The 18360-nt window shown below is 52.1% G+C and overlaps 10 protein-coding genes across 10 annotated transcripts; 5 read left to right on the top strand and 5 right to left on the bottom strand.

Moving 5' to 3' along the window:
* Window positions 1–627: 627 nt before the first annotated feature.
* CKM354_001254000 (uncharacterized protein) lies at window positions 628–2124 on the top strand (the record flags this gene model as incomplete). The annotated part of the gene is made up of 1 exon (XM_044808062.1): window positions 628–2124. One exon carries the CDS (start codon window positions 628–630, stop codon window positions 2122–2124), a length of 1497 nt encoding a protein of 498 aa, XP_044663997.1.
* Window positions 2125–3452: 1328 nt separating this feature from the next.
* CKM354_001253900 (uncharacterized protein) lies at window positions 3453–4106 on the bottom strand (the record flags this gene model as incomplete). Its single annotated transcript, XM_044808061.1, has 1 exon — window positions 3453–4106. The coding sequence occupies one exon, from the start codon at window positions 4104–4106 to the stop codon at window positions 3453–3455; it is 654 nt and encodes a 217-aa protein (XP_044663996.1).
* Window positions 4107–4735: 629 nt separating this feature from the next.
* On the top strand, window positions 4736–5370 carry CKM354_001253800 (uncharacterized protein; the record flags this gene model as incomplete). The annotated part of the gene is made up of 2 exons (XM_044808060.1): window positions 4736–5258; window positions 5315–5370. The coding sequence occupies 2 exons, from the start codon at window positions 4736–4738 to the stop codon at window positions 5368–5370; spliced, it is 579 nt and encodes a 192-aa protein (XP_044663995.1).
* A 375-nt stretch (window positions 5371–5745) lies between these two features.
* Window positions 5746–7525, bottom strand: CKM354_001253700 (uncharacterized protein; the record flags this gene model as incomplete). Its single annotated transcript, XM_044808059.1, has 3 exons — window positions 5746–6594; window positions 6654–6706; window positions 6763–7525. The coding sequence occupies 3 exons, from the start codon at window positions 7523–7525 to the stop codon at window positions 5746–5748; spliced, it is 1665 nt and encodes a 554-aa protein (XP_044663994.1).
* A 1818-nt stretch (window positions 7526–9343) lies between these two features.
* CKM354_001253600 (uncharacterized protein) lies at window positions 9344–10099 on the top strand (the record flags this gene model as incomplete). Its single annotated transcript, XM_044808058.1, has 3 exons — window positions 9344–9442; window positions 9501–9866; window positions 9944–10099. 3 exons carry the CDS (start codon window positions 9344–9346, stop codon window positions 10097–10099), a joined length of 621 nt encoding a protein of 206 aa, XP_044663993.1.
* Window positions 10100–10197: 98 nt separating this feature from the next.
* Window positions 10198–11828, bottom strand: CKM354_001253500 (uncharacterized protein; the record flags this gene model as incomplete). Its single annotated transcript, XM_044808057.1, has 2 exons — window positions 10198–11562; window positions 11622–11828. 2 exons carry the CDS (start codon window positions 11826–11828, stop codon window positions 10198–10200), a joined length of 1572 nt encoding a protein of 523 aa, XP_044663992.1.
* Window positions 11829–12764: 936 nt separating this feature from the next.
* On the bottom strand, window positions 12765–13361 carry CKM354_001253400 (uncharacterized protein; the record flags this gene model as incomplete). Its single annotated transcript, XM_044808056.1, has 1 exon — window positions 12765–13361. One exon carries the CDS (start codon window positions 13359–13361, stop codon window positions 12765–12767), a length of 597 nt encoding a protein of 198 aa, XP_044663991.1.
* A 600-nt stretch (window positions 13362–13961) lies between these two features.
* On the top strand, window positions 13962–15005 carry CKM354_001253300 (uncharacterized protein; the record flags this gene model as incomplete). Its single annotated transcript, XM_044808055.1, has 1 exon — window positions 13962–15005. One exon carries the CDS (start codon window positions 13962–13964, stop codon window positions 15003–15005), a length of 1044 nt encoding a protein of 347 aa, XP_044663990.1.
* A 365-nt stretch (window positions 15006–15370) lies between these two features.
* On the top strand, window positions 15371–17098 carry CKM354_001253200 (uncharacterized protein; the record flags this gene model as incomplete). The annotated part of the gene is made up of 1 exon (XM_044808054.1): window positions 15371–17098. The coding sequence occupies one exon, from the start codon at window positions 15371–15373 to the stop codon at window positions 17096–17098; it is 1728 nt and encodes a 575-aa protein (XP_044663989.1).
* Window positions 17099–17367: 269 nt separating this feature from the next.
* On the bottom strand, window positions 17368–18196 carry CKM354_001253100 (uncharacterized protein; the record flags this gene model as incomplete). The annotated part of the gene is made up of 2 exons (XM_044808053.1): window positions 17368–18129; window positions 18176–18196. The coding sequence occupies 2 exons, from the start codon at window positions 18194–18196 to the stop codon at window positions 17368–17370; spliced, it is 783 nt and encodes a 260-aa protein (XP_044663988.1).
* Between the last annotated feature and the right edge of the window lie 164 nt (window positions 18197–18360).

Genomic DNA, 18360 nt, shown 5'->3' with positions numbered 1-18360 from the left:
CTGGAAGCCCCATCGTTTGTGATCTTTCGTCACCTCCTTGATTGCAGGCGTCCTGCGTCTCTCGAGAAAGAGTGCCTCAGCTATGCCACAACAGGCAGAGAAATGGTTGTCGAAAATCACTCGGATGCCTTGGGCAGCGTACGCAGCGCGCATCCCAGCTTCTACTTTGCTTTCCCGCGGTGGCCAACGCTATCTAGCTTTCGACGTGGCCGGCAATTCTCACGACAAGTATGGGATATGCTGCCGACAACGAATCACAAGAGCATTACATGCTATCGTTCGTCACCACTTGGCGCAAAGGCCGCAGGGCATGAGCTATCCTGCCCTGGCCCGGCCCACGCCATCGGTTCCGGTTAATGCCCATGCAGCAGACATGCAGTAGCGCAGGTGTACCAACATGGACATTGGACATGGACACAAGCTAGTGGAGAGCTGCCCCATTGCCATACAAATGCCGCATAGTGACAAGACTAGGCATGCACACTGGCATCCGCGGACCAGAACTATCAGCGTGATGAGTTGGCAACGTTAGTGAGAGGCACAGAACCGAATGACAATTAGCCAATGTCGATATATGATCAGAAAATCTAAAGAACACTTCAACCAGTTTCGAAACACACATCAAACATGGCATTGATCCAGTACCTGCCTGTGGCGGCTGCCGCTTTCTATGTCTGTTACCAGATTTACATCCTCCTCACGGACCCACTCAGAGGTATTCCGGGGCCCCCACTAGCGCGGGTCACCTCACTTCAGACCTTCTATCGTTTCTATCGCAACAACTGGCAAGAAGATATCAGAGTACTGCACAACAGATATGGTCCTATTGTCCGGATCGGTCCAGGACATTACAGCTTCGCAACACCGGAAGCGATCAAGCCAATACACGGATGGAATGGAGGGTTTGACAAGTCATCATTCTACGAACCATGGAGTCCTCCAGGTACGACAAGTCTGTTCAAAGAGCGATCGAATAAGTTCCACGGCGATTTGAGGAAAAGGTTTAGCGCCATGTATAGCATGAGCTCGGTCTTCGCTTATGAAAAGGGCGTGGCGGAATGTGTGGAGTTGCTCGTGCAGAGATTGGAACGAAGTGCTGGGGGGACAGTCGATCTTGCATGGGAGATCACATGCATGGCTTTCGACTCAATCGGCATTGTGACCTATGGCAAGAGATTTGGCTTCCTGGATCAAGGCGAAGACATTGGAAACCTTTCCAAGTCCGTCTACGCCGCTTTTACATACGGAGGATTAATGGGCTTCTACCCGGACTTCCACGCACCCTTCATCGCAGCCAAACGCTTCATCGCAAGACAACTGAGCTCGAAAGGCACTGGGAAGATGTACCTCGACCATTTCACCTCCGACACCACAGTCCAACGCCGCAAAGACCGAGCAGAAGACCCTTCCCTCGTGGAACGCCATCCCGACATCCCAACCAGCATCCTCGACAAATTCCTCGACGCTAACGAACGAGACCCCGTCTACTTCAGCGACGCTCACATCACCATGGGCCTCGGCGCCAACGTCACTGCGGGCTCTGACACAACCAGCACAACTCTCACCCAAGCCTTCTACTACCTACACCGCAACCCTCACACTCTCGCCAAACTCCGCTCCGAACTCGCTTCCACTGGCGTCCCCGCCAAAGATCTCAGCTTCCGCACTGCACAATCTCTCCCTTACCTCAACGCCATCATCGACGAAACCCTCCGCCTCTTCCCGCAAACAGGCTTCGGTCTCCCGCGTGTTGTACCTCAAGGTGGAGCTACGATTTGCGATTACCATTTCCCCTCGGGAGCAACAGTCAGTATGAACGCCTGGGCAATGCACTACGATCCGCAGTTCTTCTCTGAACCAGAAAAATTTATTCCGGAACGTTGGTTGGATGCGGACAAAACTACGAAAGCGAGAATGCAAGAGGCTTATTTCCCGTTTGGATTGGGAAGTCGGACGTGTATTGGGAGAAACATTGCTAGCTTGGTCATTTTGAAGGCTTTGCCGCAGTTGGTCGAGAGGTTTGATGTGGAGTTGAAGGGAGATGTGGAGGAGAAGGGGTTGCCGGTGCAGAATATCTTTTTGGTCAGGGCGACGGAGTTTCCGGCTGTGGTCAGTGTTAGGTGAGGGGGAAGCGGTGAGAAAGAGGTGGGAGGGAGGAGATTGAGACGAGGTGAGGCTGTGATGTGGAGAATTCTTGGTTTCTTTTGTGATTTGTGTTACGGGGAGCTTTCGTTCGGTCAGTGCACAACCACTGAACTTTCGACTTCCATTCATTCAGCGGTCTTGGATTGTCGAATCAGCTTCTGCATAGCATAGTTTCATTTTGGATGACACTCACCTGTTCCCTCTTCCAATAACTCAAGCCGGTGCTCGGCAATTGCATCTGCAGATTCCTTGTCGTGCTGCACAACCCGGAACAGGCAAGAACACGCCATTGACGCCTTGACAGCATCGAACGGGTTGAGATGGCTCGCTCGCCTGGCAGTTGTTTTGACAAATCGTTTGTCCGCTCTGTCCTTGAGGTGGGGCGAAGCAGCCATTTGCGGTCCAGGCATTATCGTTCGAGCATTGTCGTTTGTCGAGGACGGCGTCTGCTTCGGCGACTGGCGAGGCTGTGACGAGTGTTGCTGTTGCGAGCAGGATGGCGTGGAGGAGATTCATCGCGATGGTACTGTGCAAGTTTGCTGGCTGTGGTTGCGTTGTATGTGGTGTTCCGAGATTGGTGGCCTAAGAGATTGTGTTGCTCGAACGGGTGGCGCTGTCGTAAGTTATATGCGCTCACAGTCAATTCCAACAGTGATACTGCGTGGCTGAGACTAAGGTGTCGTCCCATCGAAGGAAAAGCCTCGCGCGGCTCGAAAAGGTAGGTGGCAAGCAGATCAGCAAGCTGTGAGTATCGGCATGGCCAATGAGGAAGCCAAGTTAGCGAGGCACTTGTTAGTCGCAGTTCTAGCTCTCGACAGAGGCGTTTTGTATACCATTGGAAAGCGTGCGGGCAACTACATTACGTTATCTTATCAGATCTGATCCTTTCTAAGTTCACTTGCCGTGGAGCTGGAAGACAGATGGCGAGGCTTGGCGCAGAGAGAGAGAATTCGGGAAACCTCCGGTCGTGGTGTGGTGGCTTGCCTTTCGGAGCTTGCGTATGCAGGTCGGGCCATACTGTTGATGTATCTCGATGCGTCTCGACATCAATTGCAGAGAATGACAATACACTTCCGACTGGGGCTCTTTTGCCTGCAAACTCCTGCGTTGCGCTCGCCCTGGCTAGCAATGGGAACCGCATTCGTTGAGGTAACAGTGCGACTGAGCACAAGACGATGAGCCAGTATAGCCAAAATGCAAGCGGGCCAGCGAGAAGATGTTCGTAGTATCCTCGTGGTGCGTGTATCTGGTCATCAAGCAGATGTCGGGAAGTCACTGATTATGCGCAGCCAAACCCATCGATCGCATCATTTCTTGAATGACTTCAACGCCTTGAGCGCATCCGAAGTCGACTTGTTGCGCCATTCGTTCGAATAGCCCTTCCACGAAGACCAGTTGCCAATAGACAAGGATCCAGGCGGACATAAGTGCGTGGCATCCCAGATGTTTCCCATTGTTACGCCAGCGAGACCACCATCCACCTTGACGTTGCCCGAACCAACATTGACCGTCACAGCTCGCACTGGAGGCTGTGTTAGGAGCTGCTGCCTCCAAGATGCTTCCGGCCTGTCAATCGCTCGACCTGGCTTGCGCTCGAGTAGCAGCAAGGGACCCACCAGAACATGTTCGTGGATCGGAAAGAGACAGCGACTACCTAGCGAGGATACCCAGCTGCCACCATACTGTTCGCCAGGTGATTCCACGAATTGAAGTGGACCTTGATTGCCTATGGGTCGGAAGAACAGAGCCTGTTGAATGGGCATCGAAGCGGCAATTATGTCCCTCCACTTGCGGCAGACGCGTTGGAAATTGGCGAGGATTTGCTGGGGTGATAGTTCGAGGAAAATGGCTTCGGCCAGTTCCAACACGCCAAAGAGGGCGTCGCAAGCAGAGTTGTTGTGCTGGGGTAGGTCAGAATAGGCATTTCCCATGCGTTGCTCCCATACCTGGAGAATAGCCATTGTTGAACAAAAGTGCAAGAGCTGAGAGAACGTGGCGCCGAACCGCATATAGACTTAAGAATGAGACCTGCGGTAAGATCAGCTAACGTGAAGGGTGCCAGTTGAGCAACTAAACGTTGTCGATTCAACTCTGCCCTCATTCACCCGGGCATCCGGAATGAGCGACTTTCACGAGGCAACATGGGATGGAAGTGCCGCCAGATAGCGCTCCAGGGTTGCGTAGAAACTGGAACAATCAGTGCGCTCTACTAATCAGGATTGGTGTCGCCTCTATGAGGCAACTGTGCGATGTTTCAGCGCCCAGGTTCTCCCTTCCATGTCTGTTGACATTTCGGTGATCCGGGGCTTCCACGATGTCCAATCCTAGGGATGTCTGACATGGTATGACAATTGATGTTCTCGATACGCTGATGCAGACAGATGAGGAGCGAAAGTTGTCCATTGCAAAAGGTGAGACGGAAGTGTCGTGCCAGAGTCCGAAGAACGCGGCGCATTTGAGCCGGGGCCCGTGCTTTCGGCTAGCGGATTCGGCGATAGGCGATAAGCTCCAACTTTGCGAAGCTGGAGAACTTTCGTCGCGGACCTCGAATTTGTTCACCCGACAACATCTTTGCACGATACAACGCACGATGGCCGCCATGGAGGTCGATGATGCTCAGTCACAGCCGTACGTGTTCGACCTGGGGAATTTGATGTGCCAAGATCCCAACCCACTTCCCTCACTGAAGGAGGCGGCCACGCCTGCTGAAAAAGAAGCCATCCTCTCCAGCGTTGCGCAAAAATGCGCGCAGTCTCTCATACACCAACTTCTCGCACAACCGATCAACCGCAACGAGACCGACGGTAGTCTACAAATCTCACTACCTGCGCCGGAGTTCCCGCTACCCAGAGAGAAGCCTGTGCCCAAAGAGAAGGAAAAGACGAAATGGGAGAAATTTGCGGAGAAGAAGGGCATCAAGGCGAAGCGAAAGGACGGGAAAATGGAGTTCGACGAGGATCGCAAAGAGTGGAGGGCGAAGTATGGCTATGGTAGCCAGATCCGAAGGAAGCCCGGCGAGGTCGAAGCGGATTGGATCCAGGAAATTGATGAGAAGGCGGAGAGGGCAAAGAAGGAGGAGGGCGAGAAGAAGGGACATGGTGGCAAGCGGAAGGGTGAGATTAAAACATGTGTATTTTGTCCGGTATATGTTGTACTAATTGGGTTACAGCAATGGGCGACACTGCCATTCGAAATCAGAAATTGTCGAAGAAGAGCAGGAAATGAGCAGACCTCGGACAATCACGAGATCGTTAAAAAAGCACAGCAAGTGGAACGAGCACGACGACGTGACTCCGCGGATCCTGAAATCCATTCGCCGCTCCGATGTGATCGAAGTCGCTCAAGACGAGCGACACGAGTTGTTCACACTTGGCAGATGTCGCCTCACAACAGCAACAGCAGCATTTGGTCGTGCGAGTGGAATAACGTCAGCCGCCATAGGGCGCCGCTGTATCAGCATGTCTATTCTAGAGTCATTATGTCCTAATGAGCCCCCAATGTCCGGCGGAAAGACTCCATGGTCAACTGTCTGGGGGCTGTGCAGCCAGGAAATTTCTTCAGGCTGGGAAGTTAGCTATTCCACCAAGCAGAGTACGATGCTCACAATTTCACCTGGAACTTCGGATTTGTCCGAATCCTTTCACCATATCTCCAGAACAGCACCGGAATCGGGCTGATCCCAAATGCAAGGAATGCCAGCAGAGCATTTCCCCAGTCAAGTCCCAGTCCTTGGTACATCTGCAAAGCAAAGAGCGGGAACACACCTCCAAAGATTGACCTCAGGATCGTATTTGCTGCTACTGCGCTCGCAGCATAGACTCCGTATACGTCAACCAAGTAAGTCATAACCGCCATGAATGCGATGATCATTCCGATACCCACCCACGCAGTGCCAAATATGGGCCAGAACCAGAACACGTGATACTTGACAGTGAATCCATAGATGAGTAGCCCGGTCCCGATGAGTGGTGCAGCTATGATGAGCGGCGGAAGTCGATATTCTGGCTTCATGACGCCATTGTTCTTCGCCCGGAAATATTTGATGAGCCGATCGGACGAGTACCCGAGTGCTGCAAGGCCGATGAAGTTGCCTACGCCCAGTCCAAGGTATACGAGCCCTACGATGGAAGAGGAGAACCCATAGTCGCTAGTGAAGACGTACGTGAAGGTCGTAAAGAGAAGGTAGAGGAAGCCATATATGATTGCCATGTAGACGCACATCAGGGTGCAAATCGGCGAAAGGCATAACAGCTTCATCGGTCGAACGATCGCGAGGCGGAACATTTCCTTCGGAGTTTGGCCCAAGTCCAGCTTCGATCTCAGGTCCTGGTTGCCGGTTTCCTTTTGAAGACGTTTTGTCTTTCGTTTCAGGAGGGTTGGAGCGTACGTCTCTTTCATCAGCAAGAATGCTGGAACCTCGATCGCTCCCGCCGCCATGGCGATTACATACTACCGCAACAATCAGCCAGCTGCACGCCAAGGTCTGGTATTGAGATTGAGCCACTTACAAACATCCACCTCCACCCCTTCGCATTCGACAGGAAGCCACCAGCGACGGGTCCTGTCATCACTCAGTCAGCAAAATGAGGTCCTGATTCAACGCCATGGCTCACTCACCTGCGACGGGTCCCACCAAAGGCCCCAACGACCAAATCGCCATTGCCGCTCCCCTGCCCTCAACTTTTATCAGATCTGCAATCGTTCCCCCTCCGATTGTGATCGGCGTAACTCCAAACACTCCCTCAAAGAACCTATAAACACACAACTCCCCCACACCCTGCGCCCGACTACACGCGATCGTGAACGCAATAAATCCAATATTGCTAATATGATACACCCAAAGCCGACCATATAGTTCCGACAATGGGGCCACGATGAGCGGACCGAAAGCGAAGCCTAGAACGTAGACCGAGACCACGAATGTGGCGATTGTTTTGGACGAGGAGTCGAATTCTTGCATTAGTTGCGGTACACCGGGGGCGAAACCGGATGATGCGAGCGGTGTGAGGACGGACATGAGGGACACGAGGGCGATTTGTGACCATTTCTTCGCTGGGGACCAATTTTGGGGGTTGGAGGGGTCGGTTAAAGAGTCCCAGAAGACGATGTTGGGGTCATCAGTTTCTTCTCCATCTTCGTTCGATGGAAGCTGTGTCTCGAGGTCTGTGTCAGTGTGTTCAGCGGGTTGTGCTTCCGGCTTGTCGTGGTTGCTTCCATCGGAGGAGTATGTGGACGGCGGCTTTTCGGGATCTCTCTTGGGCGTGGTGGAATGCAATGAGCCATGCGAAGGTTCGTTCGCATCATGGCCTTCGTGGCTCGTCTGCTGTTCGACGCCTTGGACGTTCGTAGTGGGTAAGGTGTCCGCTCTCGGCGTCGACATGCCTCCGGCTCGCCTACTCGGACGACTGGATGATCACCTTGGTCAGCTCTGCTGGCCTCTTGGAAGCCATCGCCGTGCCTACCATGGGCATCTTTCGGACGTATGCTAAAGGCACGCCACAGGACTCACATACCTCGTCGCCAAGCACCTCAGTCAACAACCTTCCTTTCCAAGGCCTGTGAGTTTTCCACGAGGCTGTACTGATCTGTGCTCGAATAGGCTTCCAGAAGACTACTGTGTCCGCATCCCTTCGCATCACGCCAAACTGCTGGATGCAGTCTCCTCAAAGCCTTTGTACTCCGCAGGGGAGCAGAGTCGGAGCCCAGCCAGCGACGCCGATCCTGTGGTCTCATTGCATACCCGGACCTGCTAGAGTAACCAATCGACCCCAGAATATGCCATGCACCACGTGCATATCGCGTGTCGGTGTCGGTGCTCAGTTTCTGCGGACCCTGCACAAGCTTGCACAACTAGCGCCCTCGTTCAGTTCCCATCTAGAAGCACTAGGAATTGATCTGATAGTTTGCAATGCATCCACAGCGATTTTGGAGGGCTTGTCAGAATGTCAACAGTCATGCTTACTCGTGGTGTACGTGGTATTTCCATGTTAATCTGCTCCTGGAACGCTTATCGGTGTCGACTGACGCGACGATGTAGAGAACGAATGGATTACTCTGGCTGGGTCTCCGTCGTCTGGAGCAACGGACGCTGGTCCACTATTACATGTTGACGCTTGCACTGGGGATTCCTCCGAGCAAGTCCACGTGTAAGGATTTCAAAGCAATTCTCGCTAGGAGGTAGATTGTGAACGTCTTGCGCTTGTTCGCTTATTGTTGTTCTTACTTAAGCGACCCCGCGGGGATCGCACTGGTGGATATACGAGCTCTGATGGTCTCGAATGTCCATTGGCGAAGCATAGAGGCGATCTGTGAGCACAAGTGAATGATCTGTGTTCAGAAATCGACAGCGGGAAACTCGTGGAAGACCATGGCCGTCAATCTTGAGACTGTCGATGGCAGTTCGATGGCCGCATGTTTTCAGTGGATGCCATACCTCCCAGAGCAGCTGAGGTTTGTGCTAGGCTTCCGGAAGGTAGCGAAGCCGGGGTTGTGTTCTTGCAAGGTTGTGGCTGGGACATCGCGTCAAAGTCGCTGTTTCCTTTCGCCGACTCCGACATTTTGAGGTCGCGCGGAACGCACGTGGCGTTACTCTCTAGAGCCAGGATCTGTTGTACACAAATAGAGCACGGTCAAGAAGCTTCTGATAGGACTTACCTGTTGCTTGATATGTCTTGATGGTCTCTTTCAGATGTCGCATCAGATATATTGAAACAGGCGGTGCGTCGGGATGGCCAGCTTCGGATGTGACAGGGAAATATACTGGGAGAGCACTTCGACAGGAAAATATATTGCTATGCTCAGTCGAGGTGGTATCAACTAAGGGACCTGCGGATCATTCATCGAGGTGAGTTATTGGTCGTGATATGACACTTACGCGTACAGCAGCTGCCAACGCGGCTCCCGCGTTGTCCTAGCCGACAGCGCACAGCCTCCATTGCAAGTCAGCCCGTACGATTACCGACAGCCTGTACTGCAATTAGCAGTACTCATACGACTGCCGAGATGAGAATTGATGCCGATGAGGTGGCCCAAGGAATATGAACGGCGCCGTGGAACTGATGTCAAGCTTGGCGAACATCCCTGATGCTGGTCTCACCTTGCGACAACTGTCCCTGAATGAGAAAACATCCCGCATTACCTCCTTACCTTTTGCGTGCATTCGTCTCTGGTTTTCTGCATCCAGAGAAATCCGGCAGATATGCTTCCTCCAGTGGTCAGCGCGACACTGATCGCAACTGCTCTTGCTGCTGCATCCAATGTCCTGGCACAACAAGTCGAACATCGTGATGGCGAGGAGGTATGCTTTCTCCAGACATGGAAAATTACAGATTGGCCAGCTAACATGTAAAATTCAGCATTCATTCCTATCCTTTCCCGAGCTCCTGCAGTTCACAATTTGCAACCTCCTACTCTCACCGCCGAATTTCTACTGGCAGCATTTTCTCGAGCGAAGTTTCCCTGCTCGGAAGCTTCCCTCCGAGAAGTATGATGTCTTACCTCAACATGAGGATGGCATAGAGCTTGATAAAATGCCCGGTACCGCATCGGAGACAGACGTCGACAGCAATGTCTCACCAAAGCTCAATTGGAAGAACACGGCTATTAAATGGTTCATTGACTGCATCACCATGGGTGCTCTGCTCAATACCGTTGCCTTTCTTATTGTCATGGGCCTTCTGAAAGGTCGGACAATAGCACAGATTGGCACAGCTATCCGCACAGTAAGTCCCTGTTCTCCGAAAGCTGGTCCATGTCTTCGCCTTTGAGAATCCTTCGACACTGTAACACTTTAGCACAGGAAACGTTTCCAATCATTTTTGCATCTTACAAGATCTGGCCCTTAGCGTCGGTTGTTAACTTCACGCTCATACCAGTGGAGAAACGCATCGTGTTCTTGAGCGCTGTTGGCCTTCTTTGGGGGATTTACATGAGTTTCATGGCTGCGAGACAATGAAGGAATCTGAAGACTGGAGCAAGCGACCCGAATGGCCCCTCGAATGGATTATACAATACATCGCGATCTATTCGTCAAAGAGATATGGATTGGCGAGATTATGCAGCTGCCTTGCTGTCTTCACTCGTTTCGCTGCCACGTTTCTCATTCTCATCAAGATGTTGATTCTCCTCGAGCAAGCAATCCTGGTCATCCAAGGCGGATTTGCTTTTATGTCGCAGCATCCTGCCATATTTCAGGAACAAAACAGGTGTGAACGCAAACAAGGTCGCCACCGCAGCCAGGATCGTAACGGCGATATTTGTTCCGAGTCCAGCAAACATCTGATGTGCGAACAGCGGGAAAACGGCGGCGGCTATAGTTCGAGTGGTACTGAGAGCAGAGACTGCGCTCGCAGCATAGTCGCCATAGGAATCCGTGACATAGCCGAAAAGGACGTATGAGAAATCTGTACTGGCGAAGCCGATGCACACAAGACCGATCATTGATACCGGCCAGGGGACGTCGGGTACTCGCGGAGGTACAGTCCAGCCGAAGATCCATAAGCCGATCGCGAAGACTGGGCAGGCGACTGCAAAGGACCTGATCTTGGTTTCCGGAACAATTCGGGTTCTATTCCGATGACATTTCTTGTAGATATGGTCGTCGTAAAAGCGTGGTACAATGTCGAGAATGATGCCGATCAGAATTGCGACGAACGACAGCGACGAAGATACCTCGTTGAACGTGGCGTCGAAAGGAGGATTCGTGTATGCTACTGTTAAGCCTGCTGTGAGACCATACAGCAGACCGAATGCTATCGCGCACAGTGCTGCGCAAAAAAGGACGATCGGCTCGAGTGTGAGGAATACCAGCGGCCGAAAAAGCGACTCCCTCGCAAAGGTCTTGAATGAGAAGCCCTGTGCTGTCGATGGCGCGTAGAGATCCGTTCTTCCAGTGTCCCTCTGAATGTCTTTGACTTTCTTTTGTAACAACAAATCAGCTTTGCTCTCCTTTACGCCGAAAGACAGCGCTGCTGATATAGCAGAGACTATTGTCGAAATGTAGAAGACCCATCGCCAACCACAACGCTCGGTGATGTAAGCTGAATACACTGGTCCCATGGCGAGACCGACGAAGCCAGCCCAGGTGTAGAGGAACACTACTGATATTCTGGCTCGCGCATCGAACATATCCTGAAAATTCCCGAATGCGACTGTGGCGGGGATGGCTGCGGCGATGCCTTGGAACCAGCGTCCGACATACACTCCGGCGACTGAGGGCACGGCTGCGGTAATGACTGAGAAGATGCAAAACATTACGGTCGCCGCGATGTACAGAGTTCTTCGCCCGAAGGTCTCAGAAACTGGGGCCAAAAAGATGCCGCCGATGGTCTGGCCGAGGAGATAGATGGTGACGAAGGCGAAGTACGCCAGTGTTCTGCTCATGTGGAACTCTTCTCGCGCAATATCTGCAGCACCTGTCTGTGAGTATGTGTCAGCCATGACCGGGAGCGCACATATGGCGAGTGATGGAGACGTACACCTGCCGAGCTGATTCCTGTCATATACAGCTCAAGCCAACAAATCACGATGGTAGTATACCATTTCGTAAATGGTTTCCAATTCCGCGGATGGCCTTCTGCATCCTTGTTCCAGCGAATCTCGTTGTCCTTGAGGTGGACTCCATGTTTTGCGAGTGCGCCATCTTTGTCCTTCAGTACGCCTGCAGAGGAGTCGACGGAGCTCATCCGAGCGGGTGGCCTCGAGTTGGAGGAGGATGTAGTCGCACAGATTTACAATTCCTTCCTTCCGAAAATGGTAAGGGCTGGAGCAGGCTGGAGCACCAAGAGGCAACCACTGATGTTTGGAGAAAAGCGAGAAAACGAATATTGCGGCGGTCGCGAAGCAAGGGACTGATTGCAACCAGCGGGACCCTTCGCTCACCAGATCTCTGTGAGCGCCTCTAAAGGCATGTAAGAACGTGCCGCCGAGCCGCGCGAAAGTTCAAAGCAGCTGTTTGTCACACCTAACGATGACGGCGTCATGGCTGCAACCTCGGAGGCGTGAGGCCTGCGATCTAAGGGTCGGAGGTGTATCGCGTTGCTTGATGAGATTGACTTTGTTCTAATGAGAGCTTGTGTGTGGGAGAGGATGAAACAAGTATGGTATGGGGCGCAAAAACGGCTAAGCGTTGCATTGATGAGCGGTACCTTCTCAGCCGCTTGAATACGGATTCAAAAGAAAAGGTACTTGCATGACGCTGTCATGTTGCTCTTTGTGTGCTCTTCCTTGTCCCTCGAGTGAGACAGCACATTCCATGGCGAAGGGTATCGCGGCGTGTTGAAGCTGAGTAACTCGGACTTGTTCGTCGCTGATGCAGAATGGCATGATCATTGGAATGCAGATGCAAGATCGTAGAGATGCAAAGATCGCTGTTCGTTTGGCTCGAGCCGCAATGTGGAGAATGGCGTCTGCTAAGCAGATCTCATCCCCAGCCAGAAACTCTAAATTGGAGAGCTACGCGTACTTCACCCTTCCTGGAAGTCATGGATCCTAGTGTCTGAAAGGGTTTTGTTGCGAGGATTGCTTGATGAGTTGTGCCGTTTGCGTCGTCGTTATTATTCTTCTACTGGTTCTTCGAATGCCACATGCCCACAAGACCAATGCCACTGCATCATAGAGTGCTATTCTCCATCGCTGATGCGATATTGTATCGGCTTGAAACTCCCGCCATTGGATTGCAAAGCACTGCATGCAGTCATCGCGATAATGAGGTCCATACTCGCCACAAAATCGATGTGATCACCAGCTTTCGAGGTCGGAGGCAAGACTTTGATCTCTCCCGTCTCTCCATCTATTGGCACATTCATGAAACAGTTGAACGCGCAGGGAATCCGGTCTTCCGTGATGCCATATGGCTTTATAGCTTCCGCGATGTTCCCGAAGCATCCTCGGTGGGGCTCTTTGTCACCGTAAATGATTCTGAAAGTGTCTTTCGAGCAAGGCGTCAAAAGAAAATCGTGGCGGCCACATGTATCCTCGACGATTTCCAGCATAATGCTGCTTCGATTCGAGTAGAGCGGATCTCCTGTGGTCAAATAGATTTTGCTCGCATAGTCCAGTGTCCTGCCATTTGAGATGACTTCATCGGGATCGTGCCTGTTCCACGCAATAAGGTCGCTGACTTGGACGCCTTTAGGATCGATGACTGTCAAGCGCTGCCCTTTGTTCAGTGTAAAAGCAGTCCCACTGCGAGGAGGAATCTCCGTGGCGTCTGACATTTGGCAATGCGGCTGGTAGAAATGCTTCTGGCGGAGGTCTCGCGACAAAGTGTGCGTGATATCTTGCCCGCGAGCTGCGTGTCTGTATGTGCTGCTGATAAATTAAAGTTGTACCGATCTGATTCAACGTACGCTTGTGTGTGTGTGTCGTGAATCTTTCTCCGCAGTCCGATTGCTTTGTTCCAAGAACTCAAATAATGGCGTCACAGCGCACACTGCAAAGTCGGGATGTCAACAATGCATCATTGGTTCAGATCAGACCTGGGACCGCTCAGCCTCATTGCTGAACGTGTATGCTTGTATGTGAAGATGTACGTCATGATTTAACTCGGCATATCTTCCGATGCAATCACGCTAGCACAACGCTACTGCCTGACGTTTGAGACGCGGTATTGGTGCAACAAAGCATGCGAACAATCGATGAGCCGCTTTTGCGTATGGTGCAGGTGGTATGCCCTTTTGCGGCTCTGAAGCTACACGTGGCGACACAATTATTCGTCATGACCCAGCTTACATATGGTTTAAAAGTAAGTGTGCCATTGGCTATGCACATTGAAACAGCCATTCGTGGTGCTCCAGTTCATCTTCATCTGCGCGACCATGCAGTTAGCTCTCAACGTTATAATATTCTTCCTCGGGCTGTACCTGCCCACGCTGGTAGCACCGAAACCGCGCAAAGCTCGACAGAATTTGTCCAGAGATCTCAATCGGCGCATCCAGAGCGTCATCGGCGCCTTTGGTGGCCAACACGATGGCGACGACGACGGAATTGGAGGAGATGACACTGATTGTGCTGAGATAGAGACCGGCTGTCTCTATACGAAAGAGCAGGTCGAGTCGGAATTCGATATGAATGCGTGGCAGCGAATTGCGTATGAAGAATTCAAGACGACCATTCTCGCAAAGGGTGCTGGACTGAAAACGTTCCCCTGCGTGTACGCAACTATGGGATATCGATCCGGGGACCACAGGTATGTGTTCCTGGAGTCAGACGACCCTTCAGAGCCAGTCAATGTTCGCATTGTAGCTCCAGCACTTCGAGCATATTTGAGAATGTCAAAATCGCTGGGCGATAATACGAGTCTTGTCATCATGGCAGCTCCGACAGAAGGCGAGCCCAAATGTGTCGATGAATACAACCATGGCTTCTGGGAGATGCTTCGCGGTCTGCGCATTTGGGACTCCAAACCATGGCCCAAGGAATTTCCGCAGGATACACAAAATGAGAAGTGGACTTATTGCTTTGATGGCACGCCTTTGTTCCCTGTCGCATTGACTCCTGCGCATCAGAAAAGGTGGTCAAGACACGCTCCAGTACCGCTTATTGCACTCCAGCCGAAGTGGGTGCTCGACCGACTTTTGAGCACACCTGAGAAGCGCGAGTCGGCCACTGGGAAGGTCAGAAAGCTGCTCAAGCAATATGATCAAGTCGACATAAGCCCAGACTTGACTACGTATGGGGAGGTCGGAACCAGCGAAGTGCATCAACTGTGCCTTCGGGATGAGAACGAGCCCGTTGATATTCCTTTCCAAGACTTCGACCGAGGAGGATCATCGGCATCATTCACACGGCGGTCGTCCCTGGAGAGTAGGCGGTCATCGCTGGAGAGTCGGCGTCCATCCACAGAAAGTCAGGCAGCTTGATCACTGAGATAAGGTCCAGCAGATGTGTCTTTGAAGCGTTCAGCGTTCAGCGTCGTTGTTTTGTAACGCATATGCAATGGATAGTCGCGGTATGAGTATTCACCTTGCTCGCCTCCACAGTCGTGGTGTCGAGTTTGCCATATGATAGCGCGATGAATGATGTTTCAAACAATCCGCACGAGCGCGAAGCGCCAAGACTGGCCGATCGTCATAGTTGCCTCAGGCCCTGGACCTGTGGCTGTGGCTGTGGCTGTGGCTGTGGCTGTGGCTCCAATACGCGAACGCGTCTTCCGGTGCCTCCTCCTGCCATTTGCAACGCGAACATCACTAAACCATGCATCGGTGACGCGGCTTCAGGAGACACAATGTCTGCGACTGACCTGCAAAGTCAAGGCCGCCAGGCATACAAGCGCGGCGATCACGCCAAAGCGCTCGGGTACTTCAATCGTGCTCTTGGCCGACAGCAGACAGTCCAGCTCTACGACAATCGCGCTGCCACTTACGAGAAGTTAAACGATTTCAAGAAAGCACTTCAAGATGCGAAGGCCACCATCAGGATCAGTGATGTCGACCCGACTGGGTATCTGCGAGCGGGCCGGATTCTTACGAAGATGGAAAAGTCGAAAGCCGCCCTCGATATTTACGCCTACGGGTTGAAACATGTCAAGCACGTTGGACTTGGCTACGAGCAACTCAAGAAGCTTCACGATGATCTTTTGGGAAAGCTAGCGCCGACCAACAGTGTCGATCCGCTGACAGTACTCCCGCGCGAACTGGCGATATCTGTCCTAGAGTATTGCACTTTTCGCGAGCGTATTGCCATATGCAGGGTGAGCAAAGGCTGGCAGAAGTTTGTGCGGTCGGAGCCAAATCTCTGGACACATCTAGATCTGGGAGCGGCGCGAGTAAAGGTCAAGACAAGTTTCGTAAGCACTGCGATCAACAGTGGGAAACAGAAGATCAGATCCGCAACGCTGAACAAACTGTTCGACTTTGACAAAGTCCTTGCAGCGCTGCTTCGTCATTGCCCTTTAGAGAGCCTGACCCTGGTGCAGACTGGCTTGCAAGGCAACAACCTTGTGGAAGTCATAAAAAATGCCAAAGCCAAGCTCAAATTGAGAGAACTCAAAATCCTGAAGGGCACAGAGCTGAGCCAGACCACCTTGCGAGAGGCAGCCACTGCTTGTTCGAGCACTCTAGAAGTCTTACACTGTGCGCATATGAAGACTCTATCATTTGCCCAGGGATGGAGTGATGCAGCCTTTCCGAGCCTGGTAACTCTCAGTTTGACCGCCGACCAAATCTTCAATCTCAACCTCTATCTTAAGCAGTTCCTGGAACGGTCTCCCCACCTTGTCTCTCTCACACTGACGAACTTGGACCATTATGATCACGAAGTTGGCGATTCTCCCGTCACTTTGGATCTGCGAACGTTGAAGCTGGAGACCGTTGACCTGCAGATGCGCATCCGATCAATACACTTCGCCAAACTGCCTGCTACAGTGAAGACGCTTCGACTGGTATCAGTCGGGCATTTCTTGCCTTATCTCACAGACTACATCGCAAGACCTGATGTAGATGGATATGAGAATGGGTTTCTTTCGCTATGGAATCTCCACGCCCTTGAGCATGTCTATTTACGACTACCATCGACCCCCCTCGAGAACTTCCTGGAGGCTTTCGAATCCAGATCATTGGACAATGACACTAATACTGGATCTGCGACCTCGTCCAGATTGCGGTCCTTGGCACTGGAGCAAACGTCCGTTCAGCTGACGAAAACACTTGTAATACCCCCAAGACTACGAGAACTTGAGTCTCTGTCGCTGCGCGATTCGATGGGTCTTACAGATGAGATAATCCTTGCGATCGTCAAAGGGCTGCCAAAGTTACGCTCGCTGGATGTGAGCGGCTCTCTCATCACAGGCGCTGGCGTAGGAGATCTATTAAGGATGGAACAGTTCACTGAGATGGTGCTGAACAATTGTCAGAAGATCGGACATCGTGACGCGATTGATCAAGCACGAAAGAAGGGTGTTAAAGTCGAATACAAAATGGATGACTGGTCGAGTGGGAAGAAAGTCAGGTTTTGAGCTGCGTTGTGGGCAACAGCTTCGTATTGGGTGACCTGCGCGACGAAACAGCGTGGTACCGTTGTAGCGCTTGGTGACCTTCGCCAGAACAGAACGCTTGGGTCAAAACTTGAGCGGAAAGTCAGCATATGGGATTATGACATGCGAAGTAAACTCCACTGACATGAACCTGCATAGTCGTCACTGGTGGACATTCTCATTCCGTTCCTGCGGAAGTATCTCCTTGCGGCTTCCATATATCATTACATCTTGCCCGACCCCTAGGCATATCACAAAGGCCTCGTCCTATCTCCTTTCCAGAATCCCATCAATTCTCCCGTCTCACCAACCCATTCCCGCACACCATTAACAGCAGCCTTGGCCATGCCCGTCTGGGTATTACTTCTCTTATGTCTCGTCCTCCCCCTAAATTCTTCCCTTCCTTGCGAGCTGTTCACATCCATGTAACTCGAGCTTCCCATTCCCGCATTCAGATTCGGCGTCTGTCCTGGTGTGATAAAACTGCTTCCTGCTCCAGTCGCGTATTCGCTTCCCATGCTCGGTAGGACATTCTCACCCGCAGAAAGCGAGACGAACAACGCAAACGGAACTAGCCAGACATTGAGACCGAAGAACGATGCGATCTCGGTGAAGGTCGGGACGTCCTTGGGTTCCAGGTAGCTGTATCTTCCCGAGTTACTCGTCGTCGGACTGTGCGCGCTGAAGTGTTTGAACCAAAGGTAGTGGTTGAAAAGAACTAGGACGCAGCTTGCGAGGAAGACGGGATCGGTAAGTTTGACGACGGGGAAGCGCCGGAGGTTGAGGCTGTAGATTACGTGGCTTGCGATGGAGAAGGCGGATAGTGTCCAAGGAAAACTGTCGACGGCTCCGAGAAGGATTTGGGTCGCGATGATGAAGTAGATGAGGCGGTATAGAAGCTTTTTCGACAGGACGGTGTGTTCTTCGACAAGCTCGGAGAGGTAGTAGAGGCCGGATGCGATGGCAAGAGTAAGGAAGAGGAAGCCGAGGATCAGGCCGCAGTAGCCCTGTTGCTAGACATTAGATACGATGAACAAGTGAAGAAGAGACACAACGTACGAGGAGAGGTAAAATCCACATGATTATCGCAGCATACTGTGGAGAAATGCAAAAGTGAGGGTTGATGGTGTGATGGAACGCAATACGTAGATGGGATACCCCGGATATGCTTGCCGATGCGGCTCTGCGGCACGTGTCGCGTCGATCTATCGATAGCCGACCGAAAGCACAGCCAAATATTCCCA

The sequence above is a fragment of the Cercospora kikuchii genome, assembly GCF_019650295.1.
Source record: "Cercospora kikuchii DNA, contig_00009, whole genome shotgun sequence".
Classification (NCBI taxonomy): domain Eukaryota; kingdom Fungi; phylum Ascomycota; class Dothideomycetes; order Mycosphaerellales; family Mycosphaerellaceae; genus Cercospora; species Cercospora kikuchii.
Note: the sequence above shows the minus strand (reverse complement) of the source record. Positions and strands in the feature narration are given on the sequence as shown.